At 63.1% G+C, this 14244-nt stretch overlaps 3 protein-coding genes across 3 annotated transcripts in view; 2 read left to right on the top strand and 1 right to left on the bottom strand.

Moving 5' to 3' along the window:
- The window catches only part of TTLL9 (tubulin tyrosine ligase like 9), a 13536-nt gene extending 12299 nt beyond the window's left edge, over nt 1-1237 (bottom strand). The window contains exon 1 of the mRNA XM_026056780.1: nt 1204-1237. Coding sequence (XP_025912565.1) covers nt 1204-1237 — 34 coding nt within the window. The remainder of the gene's footprint in view (nt 1-1203) is intronic.
- A 1296-nt stretch (nt 1238-2533) lies between these two features.
- Nucleotides 2534-9819, top strand: DUSP15 (dual specificity phosphatase 15). Its single transcript, XM_026056767.1, has 7 exons — nt 2534-2592; nt 3409-3482; nt 6370-6452; nt 6963-7012; nt 7596-7670; nt 8205-8376; nt 8841-9819. Exons 1-7 carry the CDS (start codon nt 2534-2536, stop codon nt 9051-9053), a joined length of 726 nt encoding a protein of 241 aa, XP_025912552.1. The 3' UTR covers nt 9054-9819.
- Nucleotides 9820-12874: 3055 nt separating this feature from the next.
- Nucleotides 12875-14244, top strand: part of LOC112961490 (interferon regulatory factor 4-like) — a 5053-nt gene continuing 3683 nt past the window's right edge. Inside the window, exon 1 of the mRNA XM_026056756.1 lies at nt 12875-13061. Within this exon, the coding sequence (XP_025912541.1) occupies nt 12875-13061 (187 nt within the window). The remainder of the gene's footprint in view (nt 13062-14244) is intronic.

The raw sequence follows: 14244 nt of genomic DNA, 5'->3' as shown, positions 1-14244 counted from the left end.
CCTCGCCATGGCGCTGCCGGCCCGCGCCGCCCCCATGGCAACCGGGGAGGGGCGGGGCGCGCCGCCCCCATGGCAACGGGGGGGGGCCCCGCGCCGTCCCCATGGCAACACGGGAGGGTGGGCCGCGCCGCCCCCATGGCAACCGGGGAGGGGCGGGGCGCGCCGCCCCCATGGCAACACGGGGGGGCCCCGCGCCGTCCCCATGGCAACACGGGAGGGTGGGCCGCGTCGTCCCCATGGCAACACGGGGGGTGGGTGCCGCGTCGTCCCCATGGCGACCGGGCCCCCCCACGCCGTCCCTATGGCAACACGGGGGGGGAGGCGCCGTCCCCATGGCAACACGGGGGGCCGCCGCCGCGCAGCAGGGGGCGCCCGCGGGTAGGGGCCGCCGCCCGGCCTGGGACCCCCGGGCTCGGCCCCACCGGGCCTGATCACCTCCACGACACCCCCCGTGACACCCCCGGGCCCGGTCACCCCCCCGCGACACCCCCCGGGGCGCGTTGCCTGTGTGCAGCTCTCTGCCTCCCTTTCGCTGCCGGCGGGAGGGGGGTGACCCGTCCCCTTCGCTCGCGCAGGCYGGTGCTGCGAAATTACCCCAAAAAGGAGAGCGAGAACCAGGCAAAACGGCGACTTTGGGCAAAGCCCTGGCGGACCGTGCGCTGCTGCGGCCTGGCCCGACCCGACCCGACGCGGCGCTGCCTGCACCRTGGGGCCCGGCCTCGGCAGGCCAAAGCCCCAAACCGCCCCGGTCTGTCCCAAGAGCTGGCGGGGATTTCACCCCGAGACTTGCCCTTCCCGAAACCGAGCGGCGGGACAGAGCTCGGGGTCCCTTCACGGAGGGCCGCGGGGCCAAGYCCGACCCGTCCGCGCGACGCGGCGGCTCGTTTGAAGCGCGAAGGGGCCTCAAATCCCCCGGCGCTCAGGCGAGGGGCCCGGACTTCGCSCCAGCGTGGTGCCGGGGGCAGCAGGGTGGCGAGGAGGGGGCAGGTTGGAAAGAGAAGCAGGAAAGCTTGAGGCAACAAAATGTGACTTTTTTCCAAAAACCTTTGCGAGCCGATATTTCCACACGTGCGCGCGCCTCGCCTCGCCGGCGGGACCTGCCCGGAGCCACCCGATTCCCGCACCGCGGCAGGTGGGCACGGAGCGCCGGAGCGGCCCCCGGCCCTCCCTCGAGGGAGCCGCACAAAGGGGCTTGTTCCCCACACTGGCGCTTTGTTCGGCTCCGGCGCTCCCACATGATTGCTGCTCGTAGGTGGAGTTTCTCCGCTCCGGCCCAGGCGGCGGCCGGTGTCAGGCGGCGCCGGAGCAGCCTCCCCCGGCGGGAGGCAGGCGGCTGCCGCAGGAGCTGCCGGCACGGATTTATCCCGTCCCGGGAGAGGCACGGCTGCTGCGCCCAGACTGGCTCCAGCGCTCTGTGAAAGAAGCCCCCATCCAGCTCCCCCCCCACCCCTGCAAAGGGCAGCGATCCCGAAGGAGTAAATCACCTCTTCATGACGGAAACCCTACGGCCGAGCGTCCGGCGCGGGGACTGCGGCTTCGCCTGGGGACGCGGAGGACGGCCGCGCCGAGGTCACCTGCTCCCCGGCGCTCCGGCCGCGGGCCATGGGGAACGGCATGAGTAAGGTAAAGAGAAGGGCCGGGGCGCCATCGCTCCGAGAGCGGCCTGCCGCAGCGCTCGGGAGGGGAGACGCGCCTGCCGCGCGGCCTTTCCACCTTCCGCGGAGCCCTCCCGGCTCACGGCCAAAGCCACGCAGAGCCTTTCTGTCGGAGAAGCTTGTTTTACCTACCGGCAGGAGAAGCAGGCGGGGACCCCGCGCAGGAGCCGCGGGAAACCTTCCCACCTCCTCTAGGCTAAAGGAGCAAGGTCCCGCACGGACGCCGGGAGAGCGGCCGAGCCCGGAGCTGCCCCATGGCCTCCGGCCCCGCCGCGCTCCCCGGGGCTGTGCGGTGCTCAGAGCATCGCTCGGTGATGCCGGATAGAGACGGCTTCTTTCTGCAAAAACCTCCATCTCCCGGTCTTTAGCACCCCCCGCAACCATAGCCGCTCCTTGCGGGGTGAGGAGCTTTCCAGTGTCTTAGATGGAGCTCTAATACCCCATTTTATCCAGCGAGCAAGAGACCGGCACGTCTCCAGTGATGGGGATGTGCCGTTATCCGTGGCTCCGCAGCCTCCCCTCGGGAGCTGTCCTTGCTAAATGGGCATCTTGCAGCATCTCCTTTTCAGTTCAGCAGCTGAGGGTTATTCTATTAAAGGCACCCTGTCAGTACAAAATTGATCTAAAATTTCAAAAGTCATAAAAAAGGCTCTTAAAACTGTTAGACCAGTAGAAATATTTTCAAATGTGGGCAGCAAGATAAGTGCAAGAACAACTGTTTCTGTAGAAATAATTTCTTCTTGTACGATTCCCTGCCAAACATTAAAGCAGGGAGAAGCCGATAGTGAAATCGACTGTAAACAAGTGTGAAGCCGATTATTAATTTTCATCATCCAAGATGAGAGAAATGGAAAACATAAAAATAGTTAAGGGTAAAAATGGATGTAAGGCATCTTGCTCCTGTCATCGAGAGTGCTATTAACCAGGGCTTAACACTGTAAAGCAGTTATGTTTTCATCACGAGAAGTGGAATATCATGAGGGAAATAAAGCTAAGATGCAGGGTGCGAGATCATCCTCCCCAGCCCACCAGGAAGGGGCTCCAGGCGGAGCAGAACGGAGGGGAGCGGGATGCAGAGCTGCGAGGAAGGGACGGCTCGGTGCCTCCTGGGCTCTGCCGGTGCCGACTGAGGTTGTCCCTGCTCGAGTCCTTTAACTTCTCTGTGCCTGTTGTTTCCCTATCCATAAAAAGCAGTAGTGCCGTGGGTCATGGGTATAGTCCAAGGCTGTACTGAGGCATACTCAGCCTGGAGATCTTGGATAAAAATTACCATCAAACAAGTTATTGATGATAAACAAAGAAGCGGAGCAATAAAAAAGCCATGGCAGGCTTCCCGCGGCACTTGCCGCCCAGGCTGAGCGGCCGCTGAGCCCCGCCAGCGGCAGCCCTGGGTACTTTGGGGCTTTGCACGTCGTGTCGAGGCGTACCGGAGCATCCGTGCTGCCCCGACACCCGAAGCGGCGGGGCCGCGAGCCTTCACGTGCCGGAAACGGGCTCGGGGGCGTGCAGGATGCGGCGGGGGAGCTCGCTCAGCGCACCAGGCGCAGGCACTTACCGCAGCAAAGCTCTGCCGGCTCGCGCAGGTGAGGCTGCGCCAGCATTCAGGAAAGGAAAAGCGAGCGGTGAACGCTGGCGGTTTCCTTTGTACGTTTAATTCTGGTCTCTGTGAAGCTCTGCCCCGTGCCGGAGCACTGGCAGGTTGCTGCTTCCAGGGAGGGGGGGGTACGAACGCACGGGGTGTGAGTGCATGAAGTGGCTTCTCACAAACTGAAACTCTTCTTTGCGTCCTGCAGATCCTCCCTGGTCTTTACCTTGGAAACTTCATCGGTAAGCAGAGCCACGCGCCTGGACAGGAGTCCTTCAGCCGGGAAGCTAAGTTTGCCCCGACCGCGCGGTCCCCTGCTGCGAGGGAGCTCCTTCCACCCCTCCCTCCATGCTCCCCCTGCCTGTGCTTCCAGGTGGGCTGCACGCAGGGATCAGCCGCAGGCACCCAGCTTCTCCAGGGCTTCCCAGTTCGGGAAGGCCCAGGGCTTTTCTGGGGGCACGTGGGAGCAATTCTCCCTCTGCTAGTTCACGGATAGAAAGCGCTCTCCAGCCCCGTCGTCCTGGTTCACTCCAGCAGCTCTCGGGACGTCCCTTTGGCCGGCAGCGAGGGACCAGCTCCTCCTGCAGGAGAGCCTTCCCCTGCCTCCGCCAGCCTCCACCCGGCTGGGCTGGGCTGTCCTTCCCCCTCCTCCAGGCCCTGCTGGAAGCACCCGAGGAGGAAGTAGCAGCAGGCCAGGCCTAAACAGATGCAGGTGCTGGGTTTTTAGGCAGTTTGCTCAGAAACAGCAAAGACTTGGTGCTAATTCAGGGTGTGATGAGGTCACATCATCCTGTAATGAAGTTTCTTAATTGCACACAATGCAGTGACCGATTTTCCTGGCTGAATGTCCCAATACCACAAACCACGTGGGTGCAAACCACGCAGCACGCTGTCAAGGCATTGCAATCTCCCTGCCTGTCCCCCCAGTCGCAGGTGAGGGGGGGTTGCTCATGCCACGCGCTGCAGCAGCGGGCAAACGGCATCGAGCATCCCACGAAACGCTGCTTCTGCGCCGGCCAGGCAGGGTTTGTGTCGATGACAGCAGGAGAGCGGCTGAGCGACCATGAGCAGAGCCATTGGGAGGGAAACGCAAGGCAGCAGTTCTCTGCCTTCACTCTGATTTTCTTGTTTCTTTCTAATGGCTTCCCTAATTCCTGAGATCGCAGAAAATGCAGATGGTAGAGGCTGAGCAAGGCCACAGCCCTGCTGGGAAGGGTTCGGTGGGACACGTATCTGATGTGACAAGTGACTGAAGCAGGGGAGCCGCTGGCTGGGCTCAGGAAGCCCTCGCCGCAGCCGCCTGAGCTCCCGCTGAGCGAGGCAGCAAGTGCAGGCAAGCCTGGGAGGCGATGAGCCCAGGTTCAGCCACCAACAAACATGTGGGACAGCACCTGGGCAAGYGGGGATGGATGCTGCACACACCTCCTGTTCTAGGAGAGAGCTTTTGAGTCACCCCTTCTTCTGCCAATTCKCTATTTTAATGGGTTTTCATTGTCAAGGACAATTCGTGACTAAGTACTAGCATCTGCCAAGAAAAAACAGCATTTACCAGAGTTCCTGCCTCCCAAAACAGTTCTTTGACAGTTTGATTCCTGCTGTGAGTGCTGAGAACTTTAAAAAAACCCACTGACATCAGTTGCTAAAAAGATGTCATTGAAAATAGCGTCCGTAGCCGTAGCTGGTGAGAGCCCTGGCCACAGCACCCTCCTTGCTCCTTAGCGCACACAGGGATTTTTCCTGAGTTTGGCCTGGGGGAAGCTGCTTCTGGCTTCATGTTTGGGAGCGCTTCCCACGAGGGGCAGCCAGGACACCCGGACCCCAGGTTAGTCACGAAGGTTATTGCAGGTAGCTGACTGCATTTGGTCTTGGACTGATGCCATGGAAGCGTTGCCCTACCAAGAAACGCAGGCTGATGACAGAGATTTAAGGCCTGGTAAATGAAGCTCTGACAGTTCACAGAGACATTTGCTTYGGCTGAAAGCACTTCCCAGCTGTAGTAAGCCTTTACGACCATGTCACTCTAATTACCRTCATTCTGCCTGTCAGACACGGGCGGAAAGGTGACGGGTGATGAACAGGTCCATGGACGGAGGGGTGGATCTCCGTTCCCCTTGCCACCTCCCTCTCTCCTCCGTACAGAGGCACACGATACGTGARCTCTAATGTGAAGCGTGGCTCTTGAGACTCGCTGTTATTAAATATTCATGTCATGCCATTAGCACATCATGGTTTAGATTCACAAGCCAAGTTTTTATACACTTGGAAGTTTAGAGACCCAAAGCTATGAGATGAGAAAATATTAGTAGTCATCTCTAGCAGCTTGTGCAATATCAGCTGGTAATGTCATAAAAGGAGAACGGCTACAAAGCTGCTTAGCCAGCAAAATGAACACACTCCCCTCCCAGCATAACAACTTTTGKGCTAGTCCGGTGACCAGAATCACAACCAGAGGAGGCTGAAGCATTAGTGAAAAGTAGGGTGTTTCTCCAGGAAGTTGTGCATACCTGATTTCCATACATGCAGTTTCAGAGAGGATAATGCAAAGTGCGGCAAATTGCAGCGTGGTGGTTTTCTGCAGGTACCCCAGATATTAAAAAGGAACTCAAACAGATTAAACCAAATTCAGAGTTGACATGGAAGGCTGCAGCTCCCCTTTTGTAGTTCGTAAGATAAAGCAAATCATTTAGGCTGCAATAATTCACATCACTATCTATTATGTTTGCATGGGAGCGGTGCAGGCGGAGAGCGTATTCTTTCCTTTGTAAGCTGGGGAACAAGTAGAAGCAAGCGCAAACATGTCTGCTTGCAAATGAGTRCGTTTTTCTATGCAGATGTGAATTTTCATCTTGAGCACAAGCAGCAAGGTCAAGTGCCTTTGGAGGGAGTAGGTCTCTGTTTTGGTATCATGTGGATTTGCGTTCCCAGATTTCCAGGATGCATTTGCGTATTTGCCTGTGTCTGCTCCCCTACCAAGTGCGTAGATGCACACGGGGTGGCGCAGAATGCAGCTGTTTCTCTGGAGCGAAGCTCTGCGTGCTTGTTTGTCTGCAGGAGAGCAGCAGACCTASTGGTGGGAAGAGAAGGGTAAGAAATAAGTATGTGCTGAAATCTAGTCGTATCCTTCTTTAGATGCCAAAGACCTGGAGCAGCTCAGTCGGAACAAGATCACCCACATTGTTTCAATCCATGAATCTCCGCAGCCCTTGCTGCAGGTAGGGTCCCCTGCCCCTGACATCGCCGTGCAGATTTCGGCAGCTCCTTCCGCTCTGCAACGTCTCCCTTCCAGAGCATCCCCGCAGCGAGCGTGCACACCTCTCCCCGCTCCCCCGTCGGCACTCCCGGAGGAGCCRGGCAGCCCCTCTGCTCTGGGAAACCGGCCTTCTTGTAAATATAACCTGGCCTTGAATCCTGGCTAGAAACGGTTTCCAGATCCTCAGCTTGGTCTTGTTTTTCCACCCCCTCCCACGAGCTCTCTGTTCACCTATTGCCCTCCCTGACGYGCGTGCCCAGGGGAGACAGCAGACACGTCTCCGTGGACCCTGCCAGCCTCAGTGCAGAGAGCRGTCGCACTTGTGAGAACGAAGCCCCGGGGGGAGCGCTGGGGGCCGGGAGGGAGCCTAAGCGAGAGCGCTGCCAGGCCAGCTGTGCGCCGCCCGAGACCAGGACAGCCGGACCGCAGCTCCCAAGCTCCCAGCTTGTCCTGTTCCTTTTGTGCCTTTCAGGAAATCACCTACCTCCGTATCCCTCTGCCAGACACGCCTGAGGCCAACATGTGAGTACCCCCCCACGGCCGGCCGGCGCGCTCCCCGCACGGCTCTGGAGCACAGGGCAGAGCAGGCCTTTGCAGGGGRATGAGCAGGGAGGACTCGCAGCGCTCCCGAGACTTTGAGGCGCCGCCTCCAGCTCCTCAGCGGCCGCGGGCAGCCCCTCCGCAGCGCTGGCCCAAAGCAGGAGGGAGCATCCCACCCCGAGAGCCCCTGGGGGCTGCCCCGAGGGCGAGGAGCAGGGCAGGCAGAGGAGACACAGCCGGCCGAGAGCGCTGGTGCGGGCAGCCGTGGGAGTAGCCAACCCCCTCCCGTACACCCCGGTCACCACCGGGCCCTGCCGTGCAGCCCTTGCCACCCTCGCCCTAGCTGTGTCCAGTCCGCGGCAGAGCACGCTGCCCCGTTGGCCTTCCCTGGGGAAGCCAGAGCGCAGAGCCGCTCGGGCCCCGCAGCTGCTCCTGGCGGCTGTAAAGCAGCAGTTGACCTCAGTGCTTTGTCCTCAGGCGCTCAGGGCTGCGCCAGCCGCGGGCCCTTTGCAAGAGCCCTGTGCCCCAGCCCACGGTCCTTACTCTGTTTTATTTTTCCTGATAGCAAGAAGCACTTCAAGGAATGCATCGGTTTTATCCACCAGTGTCGCCTGCGTGGAGGGAACTGCCTCGTCCACTGGTAAAACTCCTTTCCCCGAGCCCGATGCCGCGTATTCCCTAGGGCAGCACAACGAGGCCCAGAGAAGAGGTGCAGCCTCTTCTCTGCTTCGGCTGCAGGTCCCCAGTCAAAGCGAGCGTGCCCCAGAGGGCCCCCTCGTAAACGAATCCGCTCAGGAGCCACGGTGGGGATCGGCTGTAGCTCGTGCCTCAAACTGAGCAGGATTTAAGGATCCCTTTTTGGGCCAGAGAACCCTTTGCCCTGGAGACAGGGCAGCTTTTTGCTTCAGCCAAGCGAGTGGGAAGAGAACAGTTCAGGGGCAGGGATCCAGCCAGCGGCCGATGCTTTCACTTCCCCTGGGGAGAAGGATGTATTTATAGGCACCGATCAAGAGGACCTTGGAAGGGCTTTGGCCTCCCAGAGAGCAAGTTCTCTGAGAAGAGGAACTGAAATAGCTGGAGCAGAAGGGGAGGAGGAAGGGGTGAGCGTGGGGGTCAGGGCAGCAGCGCGGAGGGTGCGCTTCAGGCAACGGCTTTGCTCTCTTCCGCTTGCCAGTCTTGCAGGGATCTCCCGGAGCACTACTATCGTGGTCGCCTACGTTATGGCCGTCACAGAGCTGAGCTGCCAGGAGGTGCTCGAGGCCATCAAAACGGTTCGACCCATTGCCAACCCCAACCCTGGCTTCAGACAGCAGCTGGATGAGTTTGGCCACGGTGCAGCCCGGAAGGTGGGCGCGYGAGGGGGACCCTGCCTCTGCCACCCCTGCAGCCCTGCTGGCCTCTTGCACTTCCTCGGTGGCCGGTGCCTGCTCACAGGCCTCTCAGAGCAAGGGCAAAGCCCAAGGAGGACCAGGTTGCTCCCAGCWCCCCTGGCTTGTGCTACTGTCCACTCCAGGAGTGGAGTCTTGCCTAGACCCCCAGCACCAGCTCTCTTGGACATTGCCAGCTGGGCACRAGGTGGCTCCTTGCGTTTGCCGAGCCAGGCTTCCTCAGCTTGTGTAAGTCAGGGTCCAACACTGACCGAGYGGAGTTACAGGCTTGCACCACCTGGAGATGTGGTTCATCATCACCACAGTCGGGGGAGGTTGGGAGACCCCTCTYAGGGAGGCAAATAAAAGCTTGTGCATCCCAGGTTCAGGTTTGGCCTTGCACTTTGACAGGCACATCGGTTTGCTCCTCCCTTCTTTCCCAGGTGCGCCGGTACCTGAAGCAGAGGTATGGGGCAATCCCTTTCAATGACGAGGAGGAAATAAAGGCCCTGCTGCCCGCAGAGAGGGGAGGACCAGCCAGAACAGAGGGAGCTCTGCAGGGACTGATACCAAGAGCCAGAGACATCAAGAGCACAGCTCCCTTTCTGCTGCGGGTGAAGAGGACGTTCTCCTGCATCCCTGCTTGTCTGAAGTGATCCCGGCCGAGGGGAGAGTAGCCAGAATCGCCTAACAGCCTGGTAAAGACTAAGGAGCAGCAACGCTACTGATCAGGAGGGGCCRTGCCGTCCAGGAGAGCCACAGCGAGCCCACGAGCTGGGAACTCGAGTCCTCAGCCCACTTATTCCTTCTCTGTGGGTTCGAGCATGTCGTCTTCTGCCCGGCTTTCATCTGTCGCGGGAGGGATTTATTTGTGCTGCTGTGCTCTGCAGACCGCTGTGGGGTTAATCAGCTGGCGCTGGCTTATTCAGGGACTGGTAAAAGGGCGGAGGACAGTGCGCTGGGTTACTGCGGGCTCTCGCTCTGGGCAGCGCGACAGATGGGGCTTTTCCTGCCACGGTATCGGCGCCCACATCGCTGCTGAAGCGGCTGGTAGCACTTCAGCGCTGCTGCGCAGGCTGCAGGAGGTCCACGGCATGGTAGAGCTTGCTCTCTCCTTAGTACAATTTTTCCACCAGCAGCAGGTTTCCAGAGCTGAGGTGACCGCAGAGCAGGGACACACAGGTACATAACCGTTAACTCCGGTGTGCTGGCTCCCACCRCGCGAAGGTGCAGCCCAGGCCAGCCAAGCACAAGCCCCGAGCAAGCACAGTAGCTTTAGGAGTGGGTTGCATCCTATTCCCACCRACCCCAGGGCACAACCTCTAAAAGGCAGGAGATAAATGTTTAACCTGGCCAGACCTCACTAAAGCAGAGCCTTAAGCCATTTTGCTTGAAAACTTTCTAGGTCCCCGTTCATTAATAAACATCTCTCTCTGCAGTGCGAGGTGCAGTCTGACTTGCCTGTGACAGCCGGGTGGCCAAGGGGGGGGGGGACGCTGTGGCAGGGAGGGTCCCGGTGCAGGGTGAGCCTGGAGGCTGCAGTGAGCTGCCACCRCCCCAGCACCCAGCAGGGAAGGTGCAGAGGGGCTGGTGACGCTGGCATGCCCGGGGGGGGGGCAGCCTGCCATCTCATGGGAGGGTCACAGGGAGGCGAGGGGTGCCCTTCCCTTCTCCCCCACCCAGCACCCAAACAGCCCCACCATGCATCACACGCACCCCATGTCCGCAGCGGGGGTTCCCAGGGCAGAGCCCCCCCGAGCAGCCGGCCCCGGCCGTGCCTCTGGGGCATCACCCATGGGCAGGAAGGTGTCCATGCCGCCCCGAGGGGAGCAGCTGGGGCAGTCCAAGGATGCTGGCAGCCACCCTTGCTCACGCTGCTGCCACAGGTGGGCTCTCMCTGGTGACGAGGCTCTGCCCCGGGGGTTCAGGCAGAAGCAGATGGTGACTCGCACCGATCCCAAGCTCAGCTGCAGCCTCCTTGCTCATCCCATCTGAGAGACCTTGAACCGGAGCCTGCTGAGAGCACCAGGCCCAGGAACACACTGGCTCCACACTGCTGCAGGGAGGCTGCCCCCAAGCTGGGCTTTATAAACCCCGGCTCCCCCCAGTCCCCTGCCCTGCCTCATTAGCACCTCTCACTGGCTGCAGGTGGGGAGGTGTTGGGGCTGCCCAGATGTGTCACCGGCATCCGCTGTGTCACCGGCATCCGCTGTGTCACCAGCATCCGCTGTGCCACCAGCATCCGCCGCGCTGGGAGCCGGAGCGGCTTCCAGGGTCTCTTCCCTCCTGTGTCTCGCGTGCTTCCCTCCTCCCTGCGGAGGCCAGCAGCCCCAAGCGCCCTGCCAGGCCGCAGGGACAGGAACCTGCAGGGAGGTTTTCAGCACGGGAGCAGGCGCTGGCGGGTCCCTGTTTGCGGCGCAAACCCGCGGCAGGGCCATGGCGCTCCATGCCAGAGCGCTCCCAGGCCTCCAGTGCCCGGCAAAACATACTTGTTTTGGCAGCTCTGGTTTACATGATTGGAAAAAAACAGGTGGGGGCAGGGCTGGCTCTGAGTTAATGTTTGACGCCTTTGGAAGTGTATTCCAGCATGAAAAGTTTAAGGGTTAAAGAGCTGCACCTGCCCTGCGCAGGGAGCAGCGGAGCGGGAAACCGGCTCCTGAGCATCTCCGCTGCTGCCGGGGCAATCGGATCCCGCTGAGGCCGCGTCAGCGCTCGGCTGTGGGCAGGGAGGAAATCCCCAGCTGATAAGGGCAGATACAGCCGAGCAGGACGAGCTAAAGGGCTGAGATTAGCTCCGGGACCTGGAGCCGACCCACGTGCGCAATGGAGTCGGGCCGTGCAATGCCTCCCCGGCATCCCTGYGTTTCGCACGACACGTGGGGGAGACCTGAGCCCTCCCCTTTCCCCGGGATGCGGCGGCCGCGTTGCCGAACGCGGGGGGCAAGGAGGGGGCCGGGGTGGCCGCGGGGCCGGGGCCGGGGCAGGGCTGCGTTGCAGCCTCTGCGTCAGAGCCCGGCTGCGTGGAAATCCCCTCCGCAGCCGGCGCGGCTTCCTGCGTCGCCAACTTCCCGCCCCGTGGCTCCGAAACCCCGCGGGCAGGGGCCGGCGGCAGCGAGGGGCTTTTCCTGCCGCCCTCCCTGAAACGTGGCCCCGCAGCTCCCGGGGCTCGGAGCGATGCCGTCGCTGCCCCAGCCGCTCGGAGCAGGGCTGCAGCGAGCCCGGCGCGGCCGAGCCCCTGCCCCGGGGCGCCTGCTCCTGCCCCGTCTTCCACTCGCTGCAGGTCCTGCCTCCGCAGCGAGGAGGACTCAGCGCCGAGAGCGAGCGGCCCCCCAGCGTGGCTGGTGCGAATCCTGGCGTGCCCTCCGTGCCGTCACCGGGCCCTCGTCCCCGCTCCGCGCGGGACACCCCGGGCCGGCGCCTGGCACGACGTCACTGCTTATTCATTTCGAGGATTTCCATGTCAGCACAGCCCGTGGGGTCCGGGAGCCTCGTGTCTCCTCCCGGCCGAGCGGCAACTGCCTCTTAGTCAGAAGGGAAGAGGAACCCGGCGGGCGGGAGGCAGCGCAGAGCGGCCAGTTCCCGCGACGGCAGCCACGCGCTGCCTCCGCTCTGCGGGCAGGGGACGAGGAGCTGCCGCCGCCGCCGGCCACGTCGGCACCCGGCTCCGGCCCCTCCGGCCCCCCAGCCCGGCACCTGGCTCTCACCAGGGTGCCCTGGGGAGCCCAGCCGGCCGGGGGAGCTGCGGGCCAGCGCAAGCCCTGCTCCGCTGCGGATGCCTCTTCCCTGGCTGCCGAAAGCGCCGGCTCCGTGGCGGCCAAGCCAGGCCGGGAAAGGGCCCCGCTCCTGGGCGCTGCATGCGCAGCCCCTGGTGAAGCTCCTCGGCCAGGTGCCACTGCGCCGTGTTCGAGCCCAGCCGGCAGCACCCTCCTCGCCTGGGCGTGAAAACCCTCCTCCCGCTCCCGAAGGGCCGGAGCAGGCAGGCTCCCGCCTGGAAGCAGGCAGCACCCGCGCGGGACGAACCCTGCGGGTGGGAAGGCAGYGCAGGAGGATGCTCGGGAGCAAAGAGGCGGTTTGGGACCATGCTCCGGGCCCCAGTGCCCCTCGCAGTGCTGAGCCCTGTCCCGCCTGCAGCCGCACCGCCACGGCAGCTCAATGCCCCGGGCAAGCAACTCCCRGGCAGCAAGTCATTTCCTGATGGTGCAGGAAGTCTGATATATAGAAAGCTAATGGCAGTCGAAGCCGCGTTTCCTCTTTGGGCACCGACCTTCTTCCGGGAACGTCCGGGGGCCCAGCAGCGACCTGGCTGGGCGGAGGGCTGGGATGAGTCAGGCTGCTCCGCAGCTCGCGCCCYGCTCCCTGCACAGCTCATCTCTGCCCTTCCCACCAGGTCCCTGTTCGACTCAGCTCTCGGGCCCATCTGGCACCTCGGGGGCAAATGTGAGTACGGTGGCGGAGGTGAGACTCAGCAAGCGAAACGATGACACCAGTCACGCCGGAGCCTGGAAACTCCAGGCCCTTTCGTGCAGCTCCTCAAACGCTGTCTCAAAGCAGCGTCCCGTGGGAGGACGGCGGACGAGCACCGCGGGGGGAGGCAGCTCCCCCGGGGCCATGCGCCACCGTGCACCCATCCTTCGGAGGCCGCATCCCGGTGGGCCAGGAATTGGGTGGGAAGGAGCAGCCCCGGGCACCCCGGCCCCTTGGCAGGGCCCTCCGGGGCGGCCGGCGGCTCCGGTGAGCTCTGCTCCGGGCTCCTTCCACGCGCAGCCTGCAGGTGTTGCCTGCTCCGAACCCCCAGCCCAGACACGGAGCCGGGGCGCGTGGGAAGGGGCGGCTGCTTGCTCCCGCGTGCCGGCACTCCGGTGTGCCCCGGCCGGGAGCACTGCCTGGCCCCACGTGCCGGGGCTCGGTCCCGCTCCTCTGCCCCGGCAGGCCCAGGCGCCGGACAGGAGGCCCCCAGGTGCCGGCCCTTGTCCCCAAGGCACTGGGGAACCCTGATCCCGGGGGGGGGACGCCCCGGTCCCCCTGGGGAGCCTGTGGGGGTGCGGAAAGACTAACGAGGCCCCTAACGCTGTCACAAGGCACCGAGGAGGGTGCAGGGTGCCCTGTCACCGGTGCAGGGCTGCGATGTCCCCTGTCCCCGGTGCAGGGTGTCCTGTCCCAGTGCAGGGTGCCGCGTCCCCTGTCCCTGGTGCTGTGTCCCTTGTCCCCAGCGCAGGGTGCCCTGTGCCTGGTGCAGGGGTGCCCTGTCCCCATCCCCAGTGCCGTGTCCCCTGTCCCCAGTGCAGGGTGCCGTGTCCCCAGTGCAGGGGTGCCCTATCCTGGTGCAGGGGTGTCCTATCCCCTGTCCCCAGCGCAGGGTGCCCTGTCCCTGGTGCAGGGGTGCCCTGTCCCCTGTCCCTGGTGCAGGGGTGCCCTGTCCCCACTGCCCTGTCCCCGTCCCTGGTGCAGGGGTGTCCTATCCCCTGTCCCCGGTGCAGGCTGCCCTGTCCCTGGTGCAGGGGTGCCCTGTCCCCATCCCCAGTGCCATGTCCCCTGTCCCCGGTGCAGGGGTGCCCTATCCTGGTGCAGGGGTGTCCTATCCCCTGTCCCCGGTGCAGGCTGCCCTGTCCCCGTCCCCGGTGCAGGGGTGCCCTGTCCCCAGTGCCGTGTCCCCCGTCCCCGGTGCAGGGTGCCGTGTCCCCTCCCCTCCGCCCCGGGGCCACGGCGCAGCGGGGGGGGGGGGAACCGAAAGCGGCGGGCAGGAAAGGGAAAGTGAAAGTCCGGCGGCGCTTTCGCTTTCGCCGCCCCAGCACGTTCCCGAGGGCGCGCGGGGGCCGCGCCGGGCCGCGCCGGGGCGCAGCGGGGCGG

The sequence above is a fragment of the Apteryx rowi genome, unplaced genomic scaffold (assembly GCF_003343035.1).
Source record: "Apteryx rowi isolate R43461 unplaced genomic scaffold, aptRow1 scaffold_0, whole genome shotgun sequence".
Classification (NCBI taxonomy): Eukaryota; Metazoa; Chordata; class Aves; order Apterygiformes; family Apterygidae; genus Apteryx; species Apteryx rowi.
This window is presented reverse-complemented; position numbering and strand designations above follow the sequence as displayed.